Here is a 21,926-nt window from a genome sequence, read left to right on the forward strand (position 1 = left end):
GTCAGACTTTCGACCTTAGCTCAAACTTCGGCTTTGAGAAAAAATAAATAAAATAATAAAATAAATACACAAAATTCATAGGAAATTTTAAGAAATAGTTTTGTATTTTTACTGCGACCAAATTGTGTTTTTTTAATCAATATCTCCACATTTAACACCAACAAATGAACAACACTTGTGGGAAATGCTTGTACTTTTTACTCTTAAAGTATATTTTTTAACTGGTACTTAAATACTTTTACTTAAGTAGATTTTATCATGTGATACTTGTACTTTTGCTGCTAAACCTGATGCACCGACGGAGCAAACTATGGAACAAGGAACAAGTGTGACATAATGTAAAAGCGTCCAAACAAAACCTCCGTAGCCGTGAGGAAAATGGGATCACATGACGACGGAAACAAAGCGTTTAATTTATGTCCTAATAGACGACGGGCGTGGGATCTAATACGTTTTCTTCTTCCCACTCCTTTTCGAGCTTATATAAGAACAAATTAGCGAAATGCGCATTAAGTCTATGAATAAATAAACAGAAAATGGAAAAAAAACATGATGAGAGCGGCGCTGGGTCGGGCTCGCCGTCCTCTGACTTCGCTCCGCTTCACCGTTTCCTCCGTCTCCATTTGCTCTTCCTGTGGATCTCGAATCAAAACAATAGGTGAGATGGAGCTGCTGCTTCGTGCGCCGTTTATGAAGCGACGGCAGTAACGGGGATAATAAACGGCATCACGCCACTATAAAACCCGCCGCGGGATTAGGGAAGGAAAGGATCGGATATGATTCCAGGAAGAAGAATTTTCCACAGAAACAATAGAAGGTTCATTAGGAGAGTTTAACCGCGGGAATATGAGCTCACGGTTTCACTTTTAGTCAAAACAAACACAAAAAGAACAAAAAGAACTCATTTTAGGGAGAAACTAAACTTTAACCGATGTGGAACGAACCTCTTTTTAATAAAAACTTCCACAGAAATGAAGCAAATGAAGCTAATCGAGGCTAGCAGTTACAGCGGCTAATTTGGAGCAGAGTATCACAGCAACTGAGGAGCCAATCCGGAGCGAGGCTGTTGAAGGTAACGCCCCTTCCCGCCGACAACGCAATCAAACCTGTCGCTAACGTTTTCGGGACAGTGAAATAAAAACCCCAGGATCACGTGGCAGCTAGCAGGTTAGCTACATCCATATGTGACCGTGGACTTGTGCATTGTGTTGTTTTGTGCAGTTTGTGATGTGTTCAGGAGCCACGGGACGCAGAGGGAACTTTTAGCGGCGTTCTCCGTTTAATCTGCTTCACAAAAGTACAAAACCGTTAACGTACCGCGCCGTTATTTGTCGTTCCAGCCCAAACTACAAGAGAAAAGGAGACGGACAGAGTTAGCATCTCCGCGCATGAGTTCACAGGAATAAATAAAAACAACGGAGCAACGTCAGAGCTAAATATTAACTTAAAGGTGTAAATCAGAGGCGTCAAACTCATTTTCACCGAGGGCCACGTCAGCAAAATGGCCGCCATCAAGAGCCAGATGTGACTGTGCGGCGGGAAAAATGTCACTAAATGTAAACAAATGTCACGTAAAATAAATGTAACTAATTTTAAACTTGTTAAATAAATGTTTCTGTGTTTATTACTTATTCAAGTTGCAAATATTACGTCTCTGTGTATCTGAATTTCCTGATAAACTGACATTTTTCTTCAGCTCTGCTTCAAAAACAGACTTTTTTAGACTTTTAATTATTGGACAGTTTGTTGTTTTTCTCGCAGACTCACTTTTTCACACTTAGCTCCGTGTTTTGTGTCAAAATGTCGACGTAGATTGGACCGACCGCGCCTCATAACACAAAAAACACAGATTTTCTCCTTAAAGCACAAACTTGTATTCACCTTTAGCGTCTTTCTTGAAACTTCCCTCCACGCCGACAATTTTTTTTTCCTGAATAATTTGTGATGATTATTTGCAAATATTTCTCAGTGTCACTTGTTGGGAGAATCTCATTAGTTTATTGTCGATACAAACATTAAAGCAGCACAGACTTATTTTAAAATGACAGTCGAGCTTTAATTTATCTTCTCTCGGGCCACATAAGATGACGTGGTGGGCCGCATTTAGCCCCCGGGCCTTGAGTTTGACACATGTGATGTAAATAAAGGCAAAAATAATAACACAAAAACGCTGAACTCTTCCCAAAACTGGATTTGCAAACGGACGAGGCAGCGGACAACGAAGGCCACACGAAGAAGAAACAAAAACACAGAAGAAGAGTCTGGAGGACCAAGTCTGCGCCGCAAAACAAACGCCAGACGTGAGCGAAACTGCGCTAAACAAACGCCGTGTTGTGTAATTGTACAGATAAATATGAACCCAAACACACACACACACACACGTAGAGACACGACAGAGTAAAAACGACTGAAGCTCAAATCTACTTTTCGAAGCATTTCACACTTCATCAAACTCCATTAAACAGATTAGCCGACTGTCAAAGCCGCGTGCTAACGTTTCCTCGTTACATCACCGCACGACTCGCTGCAACTGCAAAATCAAACGTAGATTTATATTTGAGTTCCACCAGAGCCATTCTCCTCGTGTGAGTCAGGACTTGGACCGAGCCGCAGGATAATCAAAAACACATCGTCGGCAAAAGTCAAACAGGAACTGGAGCAGATTTTCAATAGAAACTGTGGGGAACTTTTGACTTGTACTGCAGTACGTCTGACAGCAGTATCTGTACTTTCCACTCTACTACTACTTTATGAACAGGACTGAAACGTAAAAGTACTTTTCATTTGATTTGAGAGTTTGATTTGAGTTATTTACCGTGTTCGGGGAAACATTCTGACTAAAGTTTTCGAGTTTGAGCTTCAGCTTTGAGCAAAACACAAATAAACACAAAATTAATAAGTAAATTTTAAAAAATGATACTGTGACCAAAATAAAAATAATTTACACTTGAACAAAACGTGTGAAATACTTCGACTTTTTACTCTTACCCTCTTAAGTACATTTTTAAACAGGTATTTTAATACTTTTACTTAAGTAGATTTTTTTCATGTGGTACTTTTACTTTCACTTAAGTAACTTTTTGCCGCAGTATCTGTACTTTCTACTACTACTCCACTACATTTTTGAACAGTAAAAGTATTTTTCATCTGATTTGAGAGGTTATTTTTAACGCTGAAGTTTGACTAAAGTTTTCGAGTTTAAACTTCGGCTTTGAGCAAAAATAAATAAACAAAATTCATAAGAAAAGTTAAGAAATAGTTTTGTATTTTTACTGTGACCAAAATATTTTTTTTAAATCAATATCTCCACATTTAACACCAACAAATGAACTACACCTGTGTGAAATACTTGTGCTTTTTACTGTTAAAGTCAATTTTTTAACAGGTACTTAAATACTTTTACTTAAGTAGATGTTGTGATGTGATACTTGTACTTGTAGTAGTAGTAGTAGTAGTAGTAGTAGTAGTAGTACTTCTAAACCCGATGCAGACGGGACACGTGCGCAGGTGGAGCAGGTAAACCACATTTCCCAGTCAAATAAATGACATAACGCCGCTCGGAGTCGTGTGTGAACGAGCCACAGTTTTGTTTTCTTTTTGAGAGAAAAAAAAACGACTTTAGCAGGAACATGTGTTGAGAAAAGGCGGTGGAAGGGAGAGGCTTCCTTCCTCCTCTGCGACTCGCTGAAGAACAGATTTAAGGTCACAACTGGACAGAACTGACCACGAGAAACTGACCACGAGAAACTGACCACGAGAAACTGACCACGAGAAACTGACCACGAGAAACTGACCACGAGAAACTGACCAGACACGGATCAACACTGAGCAGATTCAAAGGTCCTGACTCGAGTGAAACGAGAGACGTGTTCAGTTCAGTGTCACTTTAGTCACTTCAGTCCTGCTCAGTCTGTTTATATAAATGGACATAATGTGTTCGCCGCCACGCTCCAAACAGGAAGTGCTCCATCCACTCTGGCTCCAATTCACTTTCTATTGATAAACTGTCCCCTCTCTCTGTCTCTGCTGCTTCAGACTCATTTTGGTCTTAAATGTTCAGATTAACCCTCTACATGATCCTGGGGTTTTTATTTATTTATTTTATTTATTTTGAGGGTTGTTTTTTTTTTGTGTGTTTTTTTTGCTTTTTGCTGTTTATTTAGTTTTTGTTTTTTTGTTTTTTTAGTTGAGTTGTTTATTTTAATTTATTTTTGGGTTTTTGGGGGTTTTTTTTTGGTTATTTTTAGTTTATTAATAAAAATGTTTTGTTTATTTTCTTCATTTTTTAAATTATTTTGAATTTTTTGCTTTTTGTTGTTTTGTTTTTTTGTTGAGTTGTTTATTTTGAGTTTTATTTTGTTATTTTAAGTTATTTTTAGTTTATTAATACATTTTTTTTGTTCATTATCTTCATTTTTTTAGTTATTTTAAGTTTGGTTTTTTTGTTATTTTGAATTTTTGTTGTTTTTTTTCTTAGTCATTTTGAGTTGATTTATTTTATGATTTGTTATATTGAGGTTTTTTTTTAATTATGACCAACTCTGTTTAAGTGAAGAGCAGGATTTGAACCACCAACTCTGGCTCGTACAAATAAACACATGAACAATGATGGAAATACTGAAGTACTGAAGCTTTATACTCAAGTACTACTCTAGTTGTAGCTACTTTTAATAGTATTCTCTCTGTTTTATTTTTTACAAAACTTGATTAAAGGTTCCGTATTACACAAAACTGACTCTTGTAGCTTTAAGTCGTGTTAGAACGATGTTAGAGCATCAAAAACAGACCTGGAGTTGTGTTTTGTTTCATTCTCACATGTTTGACTGACACTTTATTATTAGTCTGTAACATCTCCAAAGCTCAAAACGCTCTGTTCCACCTTGTGATGTCATCAAGTGGTAGTTTTCAACAGTTTTTAACAGCTCCTTTTACGTTTAGTTCAGTCGAGATAAGTGACAATACCAGAAGTTGAAATGATCCAAATGATTCTAGTGAAGCTGTGTGGAGCGGAGCACTTCCTGTATCACCACACGATGACATCACAAGGTGGAACAGAGCGTTTTCTCAGCCTAAATCTGCAGGTTTGTGCGTTAAACATGTGTGAATGAAACAAAACACAACTCCAGGTCTGTGTGTGACGAGGAAACGTTAGAACAGAGAGAATAGAGTCACGTGGAGCTTTAATGAAACGATGAAGCTGAAGTTCAGTCGTTTTATGTTTGGAGCAGAGACACAGACGAGACCTGAGCCGACTGGGAGTTAAACTGTTCTCTGCGACTCCACGAAATTTACCTTTATTATATTTACAAGACTACGATTCTATGAGTGAAATAAAAACCCCAGGATCATGTAGAGGGTTAATATGAACATTTAAGACCAGAATGAGTCTGAAGCAGCAGAGACAGAGAGAGGACACAGTTTATCAAAAAAAAAAAAAAAAAAATTAACTCTAAATAAAAAATAAATAAATAAATAAAAACCTCAAAATAATTAAAAAATAAACCAAAAAAAACTTAAAATAACTTAAAAAAGGAAATAAACAAAAAAAACTCAAAACAACTAAAATATATCTAATAAAAATAACAAAAAGCCCTCAAAATAACTTAAAAAAGCTAATAAAAATAAACAAAAACCCTTCAAAATAAAAAAAAAAATAAAATAAAAATGTCAAAAAAAGCAAAAAAAAATAAATAAATAAATAAAAAATGTCAATAACAAAATAAACTCTAAATACATAAAAAAAAAATTTACCCCAGGATCATGTAGAGGGTTAATACGAACATTTAAGACCAAAACAACTAAAATATATCTAATAAAAATAACAAAAGCCCTCAAAATAACTATAAAAAACTCAAAATAACTTAAAAAAGCTAATAAAAATAACAAACAAAAACCCTTCAAAATAAAAAAAAGAAAAATGTCAATAACAAAATAAACTCTAAATACATCAAAAAAATTTACCCCAGGATAATGTAGAGCGAGTTAATACGAATATTTAAGACCAAAACGATGCACCTGTGATCACTTCCTGTTTGTAGCGCGGTGTTAGCACGTTAGCTACGTCCATTTATATAAACAGTCTATGCTACAAAGGTCTAGTCTAAAAAGTCCATTCGTCCAAAACATAACGACAGTATTTATACTTCATGTCTTTTTGCCCCTGACACATGAAATACCACAAACTCCAGTGAGTCCTGAGTAAACTGTGTATTTTATCTGAGCACACAGAGGCTCGGGGCTGCAGGTTTAACACTTGGGTCATTTCTTCCGTGGACATCGTCATCGCTCTGACATTATAGAGGCAGGAGGGCGGAGCTTGCATCGTTTCAAAACCTACACCACCTCAACAACTACAACCTGTCGATCCACATGTGACAGATGTGGGTCAGTATTTGTCGTGTGCACTTTTTATTTGCTCTACTGGGACATTTTTGGTTATTTTGTGTCTATTTAGATTTAAGACGTAAAAGTTTGTATTAATAACCTGTCTGACTCATTACAGACTCAACTGTTTCATTCTGCTGTTTATTTACTGCAGCTCAGGATTTTTAACACTTTTGTAAATTTAAATCTGCTCTGGGTTTGATTTGTCAGTTTCAATTTTATCGTCTATATTAATTTGAGCGACTGTTGCTATGACGACAGGCCTGTTCCACACAAAAGCTTCTTCTTCTTCTTCTTCTTCTTCTTCTTCTTCTTCTTCTTCTTCTTCTTCTTCTTCTTCTTCTGAGGACGGACGCAGCCGAGTAAAAGCAAAGTACTGTACTTAAGTAAAACATTTGAGGTATCTGTACTTTACTCGAGTACATTTTACAGATTATACTTTTACTTCAGTACTCTGCTTGGTGTGCATCAGAGGTGGAAGATAACACAGTACAAGTATTAAAGTACTGCACTTCAGTAGAACGTTTAGGTATCTGTACTTTTTACAGTGTGTACTTTTGACTTTTACTTGAGTACATTTGAGCGCAGTATCTGTACTTTCTACTCCTAAAAAGTAAAAGTATGTTTTTTATTCTTTGAAATCTGCTCAAATGTCTGAGGGATTTGTAGTTTGAGCATAAAAAATATTTAAAAAACAAGAAACGATTCAATTTTGAAGTTTCTTTTCAACAAAATCACCACATTTGAAACTTTAATAGACTCAAATTTTTTAAGTACATCTTTTTTAACTTATATATTTTTATTATTCAGTGTTTTATGTTGCATTTTATCACAGAAGAAAGTTCCTCGTTTGTGAATTGTGTCACTGAAAATGGAAATAAAAGTCTAACGATTCTGATTCTGATGTGAAAATCTGCACAAAATACTTCTACGTTTTACTTTTTACTTACATTTTAAACAGGTACTTTTTTTTTTTACTTTTGCTTGAATATTTTTTGCTCCTTTTCCTTTACAGACCGGAGCACTTCTTCCACCTCTGTCTCTGTGTATTTCAGGTTTAAAGTCGATTACGAAACAGAGAAAATCCTTAAACTGCAGATAAACTCGTGTTTCCTCCATAATAAAGTGAATACGAGACAGAAAACGCACAAAATGACCAAAAGAACACGGCCGTTTCACTTTGTTCCGGGTGTGAGCCGCTGAAACGAGTCCGAGGCAGCTCAAAGACGAATCTACTCCTCTGATTAGTTTAGTTCAAATGTCATTCGGAAATTATGCAGCGCTGGAAAATATCAGCTTTGTAAGAGATTTTCACACTTACATCAAAACTCGCCTGTTTCCTCGACGCCTGAAGTTTCACTCAAACATCTGCGGCTTTGTTCTGACGTAAAACTACAACAGCATTTGGATTTAGATACTGTCCGAAAACAAAACGCAACTCTCCAGAACCAAAAGACGAAGTTTAAATCCGTCAACTGGACAAAACGTCGTAGGAGCGAAGACGTTTAGCTGCTCGTCCAAGCCGCGGCTTGGACGAGCAGCTAAACGTCTTCACTCCTACGAGACGCTTCTTCAGTTCTGCTCAGATTACTCCCGGCCCTGCTATCGCTCTCTTTGGTTTCTTTTGTTTGCTTTGGGTCTGAGGATAAACAGTTTACAGCTCAAAAAACGGAAAGCGCCATGATATTTAAATGAATATGTCCAAGTGTACGACCATAATGAGGCTGGACACGGATAGAACGGAGTTTAGTTTCTTTTTAGACGCGTTTCCAAGTCGCCAATCGCCATAAAGTCACCATAAAGCAGTGGGGAAAGTGTAGGACTCAAATGAGGATACTTCTAAGTCCGTTTCATGAGTTTGTCCAAGTGTAGGACCAAAATGAGGCTGCTTCTGATCAAGGACGCAGTTAGAACTGAGTTTAGGTCCTAATTTGAGGCTCTATTCCAAGTCTTCTAAAGGTTCGATGTTCTAAAGTCGCCATAAAGCTCAGAAAACACCTACGTTTGTCCAAGTGTAGGACCAAAATGAGGCTACATCTGATCATACACAGAGATAGAATTGAGTTTAAGTCCGAAGTTGAGGCTCTTTTCCAAGTCTTTTAAAAGGCCCAATGTTCTAAAGTCGCCATAAAGCTCAGAAAACACCTAAGTTTGTCCAAAATGAGGCTGCTTCTGATCAAGGACACAGTTAGAACCGAGTTTAGTTCCTTTTTGACGCTTTTCCGAGTCGCCCAATCACCATAAAGTTGCAAAAAAAGCTCATAAAACACTTCTCTGTTGGAGCAGCAGCCTACATTCTTCCACTAAGCATGAGTTTGTCCAAGTGTAGGTCCAAAATGAGGCTGCTTCTGATCAAGGACACAGTTAGAACAGAGTTTAAGTCCTAATTTGAGGCTCTCTTCCAAGTCTTCTAAAGGTTCGATGTTCTAAAGTCGCCATAAAGCTCAGAAAACACTTAAGTTTGTCCATGTGTAGGACCAAAATGAGGCTGCTTCTGATCATGGACACAGTTAGAACCGAGTTTATTTCCTTTTTGACGCTTTTCCGAGTCGCCCAATCACCATAAAGTTGCAAAAAAACCTCATAAAACACTTCTCTGTTGGAGCAGCAGCCTACATTCTTCCACTAAGCCGCTAATGCATGAGTTTGTCCAAGTGTAGGTCCAAAATGAGGCTACGTCTGATCATACACAGAGATAGAATTGAGTTTAAGTCCGAAGTTGAGGCTCTTTTCCAAGTCTTTTAAAAGGTCCAATGTTCTAAAGTCGCCATAAAGCTCAGAAAACACCTCTCTACTGGAGCAGCAGCCTACATTCTTCTACTAAGCATGAGTTTGTCCAAGTGTAGGACCAAAATGAGGTTACGTCTGATCATAGACAGAGCTAGAACAGAGTTTAGTTCCTTTTTGAGGCTCTTTTCCAAGTCACTCGATCTTCTAATTCGCCATAAAACTCATAAAACACCTCTCTATTGGAGCAGCAGTCCACATTCTTCTACTAAACCATGAGTTTGTCCAAGTGTAGGTCCAAAATGAGGCTGCTTCAGATCATAGACAGAGCTAGAACAGAGTTTACGTCCTAAGTTGAGTCTCTTCCATATCTCTCAGTTTTCTAATTCGTCATAAACACTTTTCTATTGGCGCAGTTTTACGCAGCGGTCACTTTGTTCCACTGAGTCTGTTTCGTGAGTTTGTCCCGGTGTAGGTCTGTGCTGAGGCTGCTTCAGATCACAAACACAGTCAGGTCAGAGTTTAGTTCCTCTTTGTGTCTTTCTTCCATGTCACGGTGTCTTCTGACTCACGTAAATCTCATAAACGCTTTTCTCTTGGCGCAGTTTTACGCAGCGGTCACGTTCTTCCCCTGAGCGCGTTTCTTGACTTTAATCTCACTTATGTAAAGCCTCGAGATCTTTTTGCTACAAGAATGTACGTCGAGCTCGTGAGTGCGCGACTAAAATAGAAATGAGACACTTCCTGAGTGAAGATAGCGGTATGTGGCTCGTGCGCACGGCTCTGTCCCGCGTGAGGCTCAGTGCGGCTCAGTGCGGCTCAGTGCGGCTCTCTGTGGCTCTCTGTGGCTCTGTACTCACCGCTCGCGCTGTGGGACACGGTGGAGACCGCAGCCTGCCCCATGTTGAGCCTTTAGCGCCGCGTGAAGCTCGTCCCCGTTTCCCCTGAAGCTCATCTCAGACTCTTTCTCCAGTCCGTTACTCTCACTGGAAACTTTGGTGCCTGCGCCTCGGACGGGGCTGCGCGCGGCTTCTACGTCGTATCCTCCTCCTCCTCTTCTCTCCTCCTCCTCCTCCTCTTCTCTCCTCCTCTCTCCTCCTCCTCTCTCTGTCTGGCACAACACGCGGAGCAGCTGAAGAATGTCGCAGATTAGAGCAGCGCAGAGGTCAAAGGGTGACGGGGTCTGCCACCTCCTGCCACCTCCTGCCACCTCCTGCCACCTCCTGCCACCTCCTGCCACCTCCTGTCTCCTTTCTTTCTTTTTCTTTGTTTCTTTATTCATGTATTTTTGTATTTTTTATGTATTCATGTATTTATGTATGTATGTATTTTTTTATTCATGTATTTATTTGATTATTTATTTATTCATGTGTTAGCTTTTTATGTATTAATAATAATAATAATATTTTTTATTTTTTTAATTTATTATTTTTTTAATTTTTTATTTTTTTTGTCAGGGCCCATGCACAAATGCATTAATCTTACAAAATAAAAGTTGATTTGTATCAGATTTAGTTCCTGCTCTTTCCCTGTGCAGTGAACACACATTAACATTAATATGAACACCCGCCTCCCTCTCCTCCTCCACCCGCCTCCCTCTCCTCCTCCACCCGCCTCCCTCTCCTCCTCCACCCGCCTCCCTCTGCTCCTCCTCCACCCACCTCCCTCTCCTCCTCCTCGTCTGGCCGATTTTTCTTGTTGTGTCTGATTTTTCCTGTTGTTTTGTTTTTGTGTGTTGTTGTGTTTTTGTGTGTTGTTGTGTTTTTGTGTGTTGTTGTGTTTTTGTGTGTTGTTGTGTTTTTGTGTGTTGTTGTGTTTTTGTGTGTTGTTTGTTTTTGTGTGTTGTTGTGTTTTTGTGTGTTGTGTGTTTTTGTGTGTTGTTTTGTTTTTGTGTGTTGTTTTTGTGTGTTGTTGTGTTTTTGTGTGTTGTTTTGTTTTTGTTTTTGTGTGTTGTGTGTTTTTGTGTGTTGTTTTGTTTTTGTGTGTTGTTGTGTTTTTGTGTGTTGTTGTGTTTTTGTGTGTTGTTGTGTTTTTGTGTGTTGTTTTGTTTTTGTGTGTTGTTTTTGTGTGTTGTTTTTGTGTGTTGTTGTGTTTTTGTGTGTTGTTTTGTTTTTGTGTGTTGTTGTGTTTTTGTGTGTTGTTGTGTTTTTGTGTGTTGTTGTGTTTTTGTGTGTTGTGTGTTTTTGTGTGTTGTTGTGTTTTTGTGTGTTGTGTGTTTTTGTGTGTTGTTTGTTTTTGTGTGTTGTTTGTTTTTGTGTGTTGTTGTGTTTTTGTGTGTTGTTGTGTTTTTGTGTGTTGTGTGTTTTTGTGTGTTGTTTTGTTTTTGTGTGTTGTGTGTTTTTGTGTGTTGTTTTGTTTTTGTGTGTTGTTGAGTTTTTGTGTGTTGTTTTGTTTTTGTGTGTTGTTTGTTTTTGTGTGTTGTTTTGTTTTTGTGTGTTGTTGTGTTTTTGTGTGTTGTTTTGTTTTTGTGTGTTGTGTGTTTTTGTGTGTTGTTTTGTTTTTGTGTGTTGTTTTGTTTTTGTGTGTTGTTGTGTTTTTGTGTGTTGTTGTGTTTTTGTGTGTTATTGTGTTTTTGTGTGTTGTTTTTGTGTGTTGTTGTGTTTTTGTGTGTTGTGTGTTTTTGTGTGTTGTTTGTTTTTGTGTGTTGTTTGTTTTTGTGTGTTGTTGTGTTTTTGTGTGTTGTTGTGTTTTTGTGTGTTGTGTGTTTTTGTGTGTTGTTTTGTTTTTGTGTGTTGTGTGTTTTTGTGTGTTGTTTTGTTTTTGTGTGTTGTTGTGTTTTTGTGTGTTGTGTTTTTGTGTGTTGTTTGTTTTTGTGTGTTGTTGTGTTTTTGTGTGTTGTTGTGTTTTTGTGTGTTGTTTGTTTTTGTGTGTTGTTGTGTTTTTGTGTGTTGTTGTGTTTTTGTGTGTTGTTGTGTTTTTGTGTGTTGTTTGTTTTTGTGTGTTGTTGTGTTTTTGTGTGTTGTTGTGTTTTTGTGTGTTGTTGTGTTTTTGTGTGTTGTTTGTTTTTGTGTGTTGTTTTGTTTTTGTGTGTTGTTTTGTTTTTGTGTGTTGTTTGTTTTTGTGTGTTGTGTGTTTTTGTGTGTTGTGTGTTTTTGTGTGTTGTTTTGTTTTTGTGTGTTGTGTGTTTTTGTGTGTTGTTTTGTTTTTGTGTGTTGTTGTGTTTTTGTGTTGTTTTGTTTTTGTGTGTTGTTTGTTTTTGTGTGTTGTTTTGTTTTTGTGTGTTGTTGTGTTTTTGTGTGTTGTTTTGTTTTTGTGTGTTGTGTGTTTTTGTGTGTTGTTTTGTTTTTGTGTGTTGTTTTGTTTTTGTGTGTTGTTGTGTTTTTGTGTGTTGTTGTGTTTTTGTGTGTTATTGTGTTTTTGTGTGTTGTTTTTGTGTGTTGTTGTGTTTTTGTGTGTTGTGTGTTTTTGTGTGTTGTTTGTTTTTGTGTGTTGTTTGTTTTTGTGTGTTGTTGTGTTTTTGTGTGTTGTTGTGTTTTTGTGTGTTGTGTGTTTTTGTGTGTTGTTTTGTTTTTGTGTGTTGTGTGTTTTTGTGTGTTGTTTTGTTTTTGTGTGTTGTTGTGTTTTTGTGTGTTGTGTTTTTGTGTGTTGTTTGTTTTTGTGTGTTGTTGTGTTTTTGTGTGTTGTTGTGTTTTTGTGTGTTGTTTGTTTTTGTGTGTTGTTGTGTTTTTGTGTGTTGTTGTGTTTTTGTGTGTTGTTGTGTTTTTGTGTGTTGTTTGTTTTTGTGTGTTGTTGTGTTTTTGTGTGTTGTTGTGTTTTTGTGTGTTGTTGTGTTTTTGTGTGTTGTTGTGTTTTTGTGTGTTGTTTGTTTTTGTGTGTTGTTTTGTTTTTGTGTGTTGTTTTGTTTTTGTGTGTTGTTTGTTTTTGTGTGTTGTGTGTTTTTGTGTGTTGTTGTGTTTTTGTGTGTTGTTGTGTTTTTGTGTGTTGTTTGTTTTTGTGTGTTGTGTGTTTTTGTGTGTTGTTGTGTTTTTGTGTGTTGTTGTGTTTTTGTGTGTTGTTGTGTTTTTGTGTGTTGTTGTGTTTTTGTGTGTTTGGTTGATCCCCGGGTCGCCCAGGCCTTTCTGTGTGGAGTTTTTCATGTTTCTCCTCGTGTCTGGATGGGTTTCCTCCGGGTACTCCGGTTTCCCCCATCAACCAAAACATGAACGCCCTTCAGACAACTGTTGTTGTGATTTTGGGCGTTACAAAAATAAATGAATTGAATTGAATTAAAACACATTTCATCACAATAACATCATAAAACAGTTCATCTTTAACATTATCAGGAAAACACAATAAAAGTCCCATGTCCAGTTAAAATAAAATAAAAAATAAAACTCTGTGCGTCTCGATGTGTTTCATGTTTGTTTAGAAACATCAACGATAAAACTGTTGAGATCAGGACAAACGTCTGTGGAAACGAAACACATGATGTCATTTATAAAAATACTGTGACCCTCGAGTTTTACAGACGATAAATCAAAGATCAGAGTGAGTCTGATACTCGGACACAGACCGGAACTTTGATAATTATGTCACGAGCCAAAGTGAAAGATCTGATGTGTCTCCTGCAGAAACACACGCAACTTTTATATTTAACTCTTATATTTAACTTTTATATTTAACTTTATATTTAACTTTATATTTAACTTTATATTTAACTTTTATATTTCACTTTAGAAATAAAACCAAGAGCTGCTCATTAAAATATCAGTGTCTTTGTGTTTAAACTGTTTAACTGAAAGTTCCAGGACATTTAAAGTCAAATAAAAACAAAAAATATGGAATAAAGCTGTGAACAGAAATCCTGATGTTGTTTCTATTAAGTGACATAATATATATATTTTTTATTTGTAACCTTGTTTTTTTTTTTAAACATACTCAGTCTTTTCATCCAGTCCAAATTTCCTGACCTTGAAAATATTAAACTTTAATCATATTAAGTTATTACCATGTGACGAGTAAAAGTGTTTTGTTCTGAAAGAGAAAACTTATAATTTTATATTTCCTAATGTAAATAAAAGTCATAAAAGTTTGTGTGAGTGTGAAGACCTGGACTGGTCTGATACAGAGAGGACACTTTAAATATAACGTTTAAATCTAAAGTTTAAATCTAAAGTTTAAATCTAAAGTTTAAATCTAAAGTTTAAATCTAAAGTTTAAATTCACACTGACACTTTCTTCGTGTCGGCGCTGGTTTTACTTTATGTTTATTGTTTTCTTTTTCTTTCCATTGTTGAGGTTTTTCGTTCTGTTTCAGTTTAAACGCCTCAGATTAAAACGGCTCAGATAAAACAGAGACGTCCAAACTTTTCTCATTAAGGGCCACAAATAAAAACAGACAAAACTGAGCCCGAGTGAAAACTTTAAATCTGTTTACGACAAGTTCAACTGAAGCACTCGACCTTTATTCACACTCGTCCTCACAGGACACAGTAAATATTTGATATGGGCTTGTCAAAGTCGATTTTCACAAATGTGCAGTAAAAAGTACTGTTTAAAGTCACATGTGCAGTAAAAAGTACTGTTTAAAGTAACACGTGCAGTAAAAAGTACTGTTTAAAGTAACGCGTGCAGTAAAAAGTACTGTTTAAAGTAACATGTGCAGTAAAAAGTACTGTTTAAAGTAACACGTGCAGTAAAAAGTACTGTTTAAAGTAACATGTGCATGTGCAGTAAAAAGTACTGTTTAAAGTAACACGTGCAGTAAAAAGTGCTGTTTAAAGTAACACGTGCAGTAAAAAGTACTGTTTAAAGTAACACGTGCAGTAAAAAGTACTGTTTAAAGTAACGCGTGCAGTAAAAAGTACTGTTTAAAGTAACATGTGCATGTGCAGTAAAAAGTACTGTTTAAAGTAACACGTGCAGTAAAAAGTGCTGTTTAAAGTAACACGTGCAGTAAAAAGTACTGTTTAAAGTAACGCGTGCGGTAAAAAGTACTGTTTAAAGTAACGCGTGCGGTAAAAAGTACTGTTTAAAGTAACATGTGCAGTAAAAAGTACTGTTTAAAGTAACGCGTGCGGTAAAAAGTACTGTTTAAAGTAACGCGTGCGGTAAAAAGTACTGTTTAAAGTAACGCGTGCGGTAAAAAGTACTGTTTAAAGTAACGCGTGCGGTAAAAAGTACTGTTTAAAGTAACATGGGCCAATCACCTGTAAAAAGTTGGTCACATTTGGCCCCCGGGCCGCAGTTTGGACATGTCTGATATAATTTAATGTCAGTGACTTTGTGCTGCTTTTAAATTGAACTGAGTCTGTGTTTATATGTGTGTAAATGTATATATATATATATATATATATATATATATATACTATATATATATATATATATATATATATATATATATATACTATATATATATACTATATATATATATATATATATATATATATATATATATATAGGAAAAGCTCAAACAAACATTTCATTTATGTCCTAAATGAAAATAGAGGTGAGATTTAATAACTTTTCTTCTTCCTGCTCATTTTTTAGCTTAAATTAGTCTTAATTTATGAAATGATTAAATGAACCTCATACATGAGCTCAAACACTGCCCTCTAGTGGTGAGTCTGACTGTGTCTGCTTCAGGAAACTTCAGGAAATGTCAACCTGAAATAAAATCACCACAACAATTATATTCTGAAAGGACGAACGTGATGTAACGAGGAGGAAGAGCGACAGGAAAAAGAGGAGCCTGAAGTATCGGAGGAAACGCGTCTGAACGTCATGTGGAGTTTGTGATGTTGGACAGTTCTTCTCTGGAGGGGTCAGTCCCGCTGAGCATTATGGGTAAGAAGTTTAAATCCACAGAGCAGAGTCAGGAGCTCGTCTGAAAACACCTGATGTCTTTGATTTGGGTGAAACGAGGACGGCGTGATGTTTTTATTGAGCAGAACACGGCGGCGCAGGAGGAAGAGGAACAAACTCATCAAATATTAAGTAGTGACCTCAGCACAAGCTCGAGATAATAATTGTTTAAGTGAAGTCTCCTCTGCCTGAGCTTCTTATTTATTAAAGTCCAAACTCAGCCGTGACTCTACGATAAAACAGAACGACGAGGAACGACAACGACGATCAGGTTTATAAAGTTTAAAGAGTTTAAAGAGTTTAAAGAGGATCCTCTGTCTGTGCTTCTGTGATTTAGATCAAACTGTCGACAGCAGATTGTGACTCAACAGCAGCCGAACAGCAGGGGGCGCTAACACACCCAGTGCATTTATGTGAGCGCAGATTAAAACTGCACCAAACACAAGAATCAGACGTTTTTCAGAACATGTTTGTAAAAGTCGAACAACAGAACCACAAAAGTACAGCTTCAAAAGACCAAGATCCAGACTAAACCGGGTCTAAACTGGGTCTAAACTGGGTCTAAACAGGGTCTAAACAGGGTCTAAACCGGGTCTAAACCGGGTCTAAACAGGGTCTAAACAGGGTCTAAACTGGGTCTAAACTGGGTCTAAACCAGGTCTAAACAGGGTCTAAACTGGGTCTAAACCAGGTCTAAACTGGGTCTAAACCGGGTCTAAATTGGGTCTAAACCGGGTCTAAACTGGGTCTAAATTGGGTCTAAACCGGGTCTAAACTGGGTCTAAACTGGGTCTAAACTGGGTCTAAACTGGGTCTAAATTGGGTCTAAACTGGGTCTAAACTGGGTCTAAACCGGGTCTAAACCGGGTCTAAACTGGGTCTAAACCGGGTCTAAACCGGGTCTAAACTGGGTCTAAACTGGGTCTAAACTGGGTCTAAACCGGGACTAAACCGGGTCTAAACTGGGTCTAAACCGGGTCTAAACTGGGTCTAAACTCTGTATAACCCCGGTCTAACCCTTGTTAAACCCTGGGCTAAACGGGTCACATGGGTCATATTGATCACATGTGTCGTACGGTTCCTGATTCTCCTGCTGTGGTCACAGATAAGTATCGTTTTCTCTTTTTCTCTTCAGGTTCACATTTCTGGTCTAAAATATCGTCTCTGGCTCGTGTTTTTCCAGGTCTTTATTTTTACACATGTTCCAGATGAATCACGGCTCCTCCGCTCGGCTCTTCTGATGCTCTGGGTCCAGCTCTCCGGATCCGGCAAAATCACATTATTAGATTATTACGTCCGGGGTCAACGACGCCCAGTTCATTACGACAAGTGCAGAGTCGTGTGTTTCAGACGACATCAGCACATCAGCACAATCTACAGGACGATCGTCGATACAGATGAATATTATTATAGATACAGTTATAGAAAAAGTCTGTTCAGTATTTGTGCTTCACCTTTTAAATATCAGTTAAATCCAATGTGATCAATAGAAAACTCTGTGTCACATCGTCTCACTCTGAAAAGTGTCCGTCCCATCTGTGCCGTGTAAACAAAAACATAAACGCAGTATTTCTGTTTTTCTTCTCGTCCAAACGCCGCTGCTCTGAAACCCGACCTCCTGTTTGTTGTTCTGCGTTTGGCTCGACCCATAATCCGCCATCACAATCCACCACGACTAAAACGCTGCTCGATCAATAACTGACATCCTGCCAGAGCAGAGAGGAAAGGAAAGTGAGGCCAGGAGTGAGACGAGGGTGAGGCCAGGAGTGAGACGAGAGTGAGGCCAGGAGTGAGGCCAGGAGGGTGAGGCCATGAGTGAGACGTGAGTGAGGCCAGGAGTGAGGCCAAGAGTGAGACAGGAGTGAGACGTGAGTGAGACAAGAGTGAGGCCAAGAGTGAGACGTGAGTGAGGCCAGGAGTGAGGCCAGGAATGAGACGTGAGTGAGACAGGAGTGAGACGTGAGTGAGGCCAGGAGTGAGGCCAAGAGTGAGACGTGAGTGAGGCCAGGAGTGAGACAAGAGTGAGGCCAAGAGTGAGACGTGAGTGAGGCCAGGAGTGAGGCCAGGAATGAGACGTGAGTGAGACAGGAGTGAGACGTGAGTGAGGCCAAGAGTGAGACAGGAGTGAGACGTGAGTGAGACAGGAGTGAGACAATGAGACCTGGAGGGTGAGGCCATGAGTGAGACAAGAGTGAGGCCAGGAGGGTTGGTCCAGGAGTGAGACAAGAGGATGCCAATAGTGAGACAGGAGTGAGGCCAGGAGTGAGACAAGAGTGAGGTCAAGGGGTGAGGCCAGGAGGAGCAAGGAGATGAGAGTGAGGCCAGGAGTGAGATCAGGAGGAGCACAGAGACAACAGTGAGACATAAATGAGGCCATGAGGAGCAAAGAGACAAGAGTGAGATAAGAGTGAGGCCCGGGGGGGTCACATCCCGCTGGAGCATTAGAGCCGTAGACACAGACTTAACGCTCTGACTGTTCTGTGGGAGAAAAGTGAGAGCGAAGAGACGAGAGACGACGGAGGAGAGTGAACGACACACAACTGAAAACTACAACTGTATAAATCAACTCAGACTCACACAAATGTACAACACAAACACAACATCAGCGAGTAGAAATGTTAGAGGATTTGAATCATTAATGTGACGATGACATCACAGTGTGGTTTTATACGAGCTGTGAAACAGATTAGAGACGGACCAGAGGTGATAACGACTGTTTAGGCTCCAGAGCCACCGAGAGTCGATATATCTGAGCCAAACTGAGGAATTTTCCACAAACTGGACGTGAAGTTTGTTCAGTGTCGACTTTGGACGTCAGTGTTTCAAATAAATCTTCTTTTCTTCAGGAAACTGCTCGGACCAAACCAAACACCAGCCTCTTCTGGAGATTTAAGACCAAAAGCTGAAACGCTAAAAAGAGAAAATATCGGCCCGACGCATTGTCCAATCGATATATCGGTCTGTCTCTAAAATAGTTCAAGGACATTTGAACTATTCGGGGAAGGGCTTTGTGCGATTTTACCAATAAGACGACACAGAGAAGAAATGAAGCTGTAACGTTTCAGACTCTAAACATTTATGTGACTCTGAAACATCCAGATATTAAAATGTTCTAAAGAAACTGGAACGAAGCCAAAGGGTCAGAATCACACCTCACGAAGCACGACCACGACACCATGGTCTCCCTGGACACACAAACACACAAACATGTATATGCATGAGAGCGTGTGTGTGTGTGTGTGAGAGTGTGTGTGTGTGTGTGTGTGTGTGTGTGTGTGTGTGTGTGTGTGTGTCCGTGCTGCTTTCACTTGCAAATGAGTTTTTGTCACATTAACCACAACTACAAATTAGTCACGTCTTTGTTCACTTCTTTTTCTGCTCACGATTCAATTAAAACACAATAATAAAAATGTGTTGAACCGGTTTGGTTTGTTTCAGTTTTATAAAGATAAATAAATGAAAAAATAAATAAATAAAATAAAATAATAAATAAATAAATAAAATAATAAATATATAAATACAATATAAATAAATAAATAAATAAATAAATAAATAATAAAATAAAATAAAATAAAATAAAATAAAATAAAATAAAATAAAATAAAATAAAAGATAATGTTGAAACTGACACAAAAACCAAGAGCAGATTTAAACCACAAAAACTATTATAAATCTACAATATGATTCTAAATCCTGAGCTGCTGTAAATGAAACACTTTAGTTGTTATTTTGAGTCAGACAAGTTATTAACTCAAACTTTCACAGCTTAAATCTCATTAAAAATCTCTCCACTTTCATTTTCTTTTACTCAAATTGACTCTCACGTCTCTGTTGATCCACTGAGCAGATTTATGAACCACAAACCGACACACGAAGGAACATTACACAGTTTTTTAAAGAATAAATTGATCTGAAATGATTCAAATCTGCTTAAAAACTCACGACAAATTATAAAAAGTCACATTTTTATGCAGCGTTTTTCCACCTTCAAGGGTCAAACCAGAGGACAAACGCTCTACCAACTGAGCCACTGTTGTTTCACGCGCCTCGTTCTCCGGGTTTGTGACGTCACAGCTCTTGTGGCTGAACGCTAAACCTTCGATCGTTCGTGAACTGATTCGCAGCTCGACACTTTTCTACGTTTGTTCTTTTTGAGAATCTGACGCAGGTTTAAACGGAGACAGATCCATTTATCGGCTCGTCGTCGGCTCCATATTTGGCGTTTTTAGCGTCGCAGCCTGACATCTCCACCAGGGGGCGATGTTTTTGGGTTTTTTTTGGTCGATCTGCTGCATAAAAAGTCACACAAAGCTTTAGATTTACACTTTAATGTGACGGAATAACTGATCACACTGCTCTTTTATGGGTATGTGGTTAAAAAAAACGGCTTTGGGGGAAGTTTGTGGCGCATTTAAAACACAAAATTAGCAGAAAATAATCGGCGTATCGACCCAAGAACATCAGCGGATTTTATCGACCATCAGTTGCTGTAGATTCTAAATGATCCGACTCAGCATCAGGTGTGAAAAAAACCCTCAATTCTAATTTTAAACTCCACACAACAGACCCAGAACGACCCATAATGCAACGCTGGGCACACGAACAAAATCCATCATCTCTGCTCCACCTCGACGTTTAGCGAGGACTTAAGTAAAGCGTAAAAAAAAACAAAGGAATTGAAACATGTCAAAGTGAAAACCTGAAAAACCAGACCCGCCCCGCAGAGATCTGTCCGACGAGCGCGTCCCGTCACACCTGAGTCAGCTCTTTACACAAACGCACAAACGGGACTTTACACACACTTCCACCGCACTCTCAGGACACGCTTCACTCTCCGCTTCTATTTATACAACCGCCAACGACAGGAAGTCTCACCGTCATCGTCCATGTCTGGGGGTCGCGGCGGCCGAGCGCTGAGGGGGGGATCTGTGCAACACGACCGAGCGTCCTCCAGCGGATGGTCCACTTCTGTCCTCCGTCTCTCTGCCTGTTCCCGCTCTGTCTGTCTGTGTGTGTGAGTGTGTGTGCTCTTCTCTTCTCCTACTCCTCTCACCCCTCCCTCATGTCTCTCTCGGTGCTTCCTCTCTCTCCTCCTCCTCTCCTCCCTCCCTTGTGTCTCTCCTCCCTCCTCTCTCTCTCTCTTCTCTTCTCCTCCTCTCCTCTCACCCCTCCCTTGTATCTCTATCAGTGCCTCCTCCCCCTCTCGTGTCTCTCTGTCCCTCCTCTCTCTCTTCTCTTCTTCTCCTCTCCTCCCTCTCTCATGTCTCTATCAGTGCCTCCTCCCCCTCTCCTCCCCCTCTCCTCCCCCTCTCCTCCCCCTCTCCTCCCCCTCTCCTCCCCTCCGTCCCTCCTCTCTCTGGGACGGCCCACTGTCCCCCGTCCACTCCAATAAAGAGCATTAAAACTTAATGTTTTTCCATCTCCGCGACGCCGCACATCTCCAGCTGATTTTATCTCCATCTCTGTCTCGGCCAATCGCTTTTTCCTCTGGCTCCAGTCCCTCTCTCCTCTCCTCTCCTCTCCTCTCCTCTCCTCTCTCCATTTTCTGAGGCGTTCTATAAAAAGTCAACGCCGAGTTTGGACGAGAGGAACCTGTGGAACTCGCCGCGAAGATAAAGGAACGAAACCACACGAAACTGACCCCGGGGAAGATTTAAGTCGTTTTCTGCTGACGTGTCGTTTCATTCACACGTTTAACACTTTACTCTGACTCTGTATCTGCAAAGAGCAAAATGTGACGTTCCACCTTGTGATGTCATCAAGTGGGAGTTTTCAAGTGAACAGCAACGTTTAGATCAGGAGAGATGGAGAATAGAGAGAGAGACAGACAAAGAGATAGAGAAAGAGAAAGAGAGAGATAGAGTGTGAGAGAGGGAGAGAGAGATTCAAGAAAGGAGAGATTTATTTCAGGAGAGTTGGAGAATACAGAGAGAGAGAGTGGGAGGGAGAAAGAGATAAAGAGATAGATAGATAAAGAGAGAGAGATAGAAATAGATAGAGATAAAGAGAGACACAGAGAGAAAAAGAAACAT

The 21,926-nt window shown here is 38.9% G+C and overlaps 1 protein-coding gene across 3 annotated transcripts in view; it reads right to left on the reverse strand.

Annotated features, from left to right (window-relative positions):
- The window catches only part of phactr2 (phosphatase and actin regulator 2), a 55,734-nt gene that overhangs the window by 26,065 nt on the left and 7,743 nt on the right, over positions 1–21,926 (reverse strand). The window contains exon 1 of one of the 3 annotated variants that reach the window (XM_055227097.1): positions 20,770–20,935. The exons of 1 other annotated variant lie outside the window; for it this stretch is intronic. In XM_055227097.1, the coding sequence (XP_055083072.1) occupies positions 20,770–20,782 (13 nt within the window). In that variant the 5' untranslated portion in view covers positions 20,783–20,935. Of the gene's footprint in view, positions 1–9,971; positions 10,138–20,769; positions 20,936–21,926 lie in introns of those variants that run through there. One more of the 3 variants, XM_033979351.2, reaches the window with a different exon arrangement.

The sequence above is a fragment of the Periophthalmus magnuspinnatus genome, chromosome 15, assembly GCF_009829125.3.
Source record: "Periophthalmus magnuspinnatus isolate fPerMag1 chromosome 15, fPerMag1.2.pri, whole genome shotgun sequence".
NCBI classification, from domain to species: domain Eukaryota; kingdom Metazoa; phylum Chordata; class Actinopteri; order Gobiiformes; family Gobiidae; genus Periophthalmus; species Periophthalmus magnuspinnatus.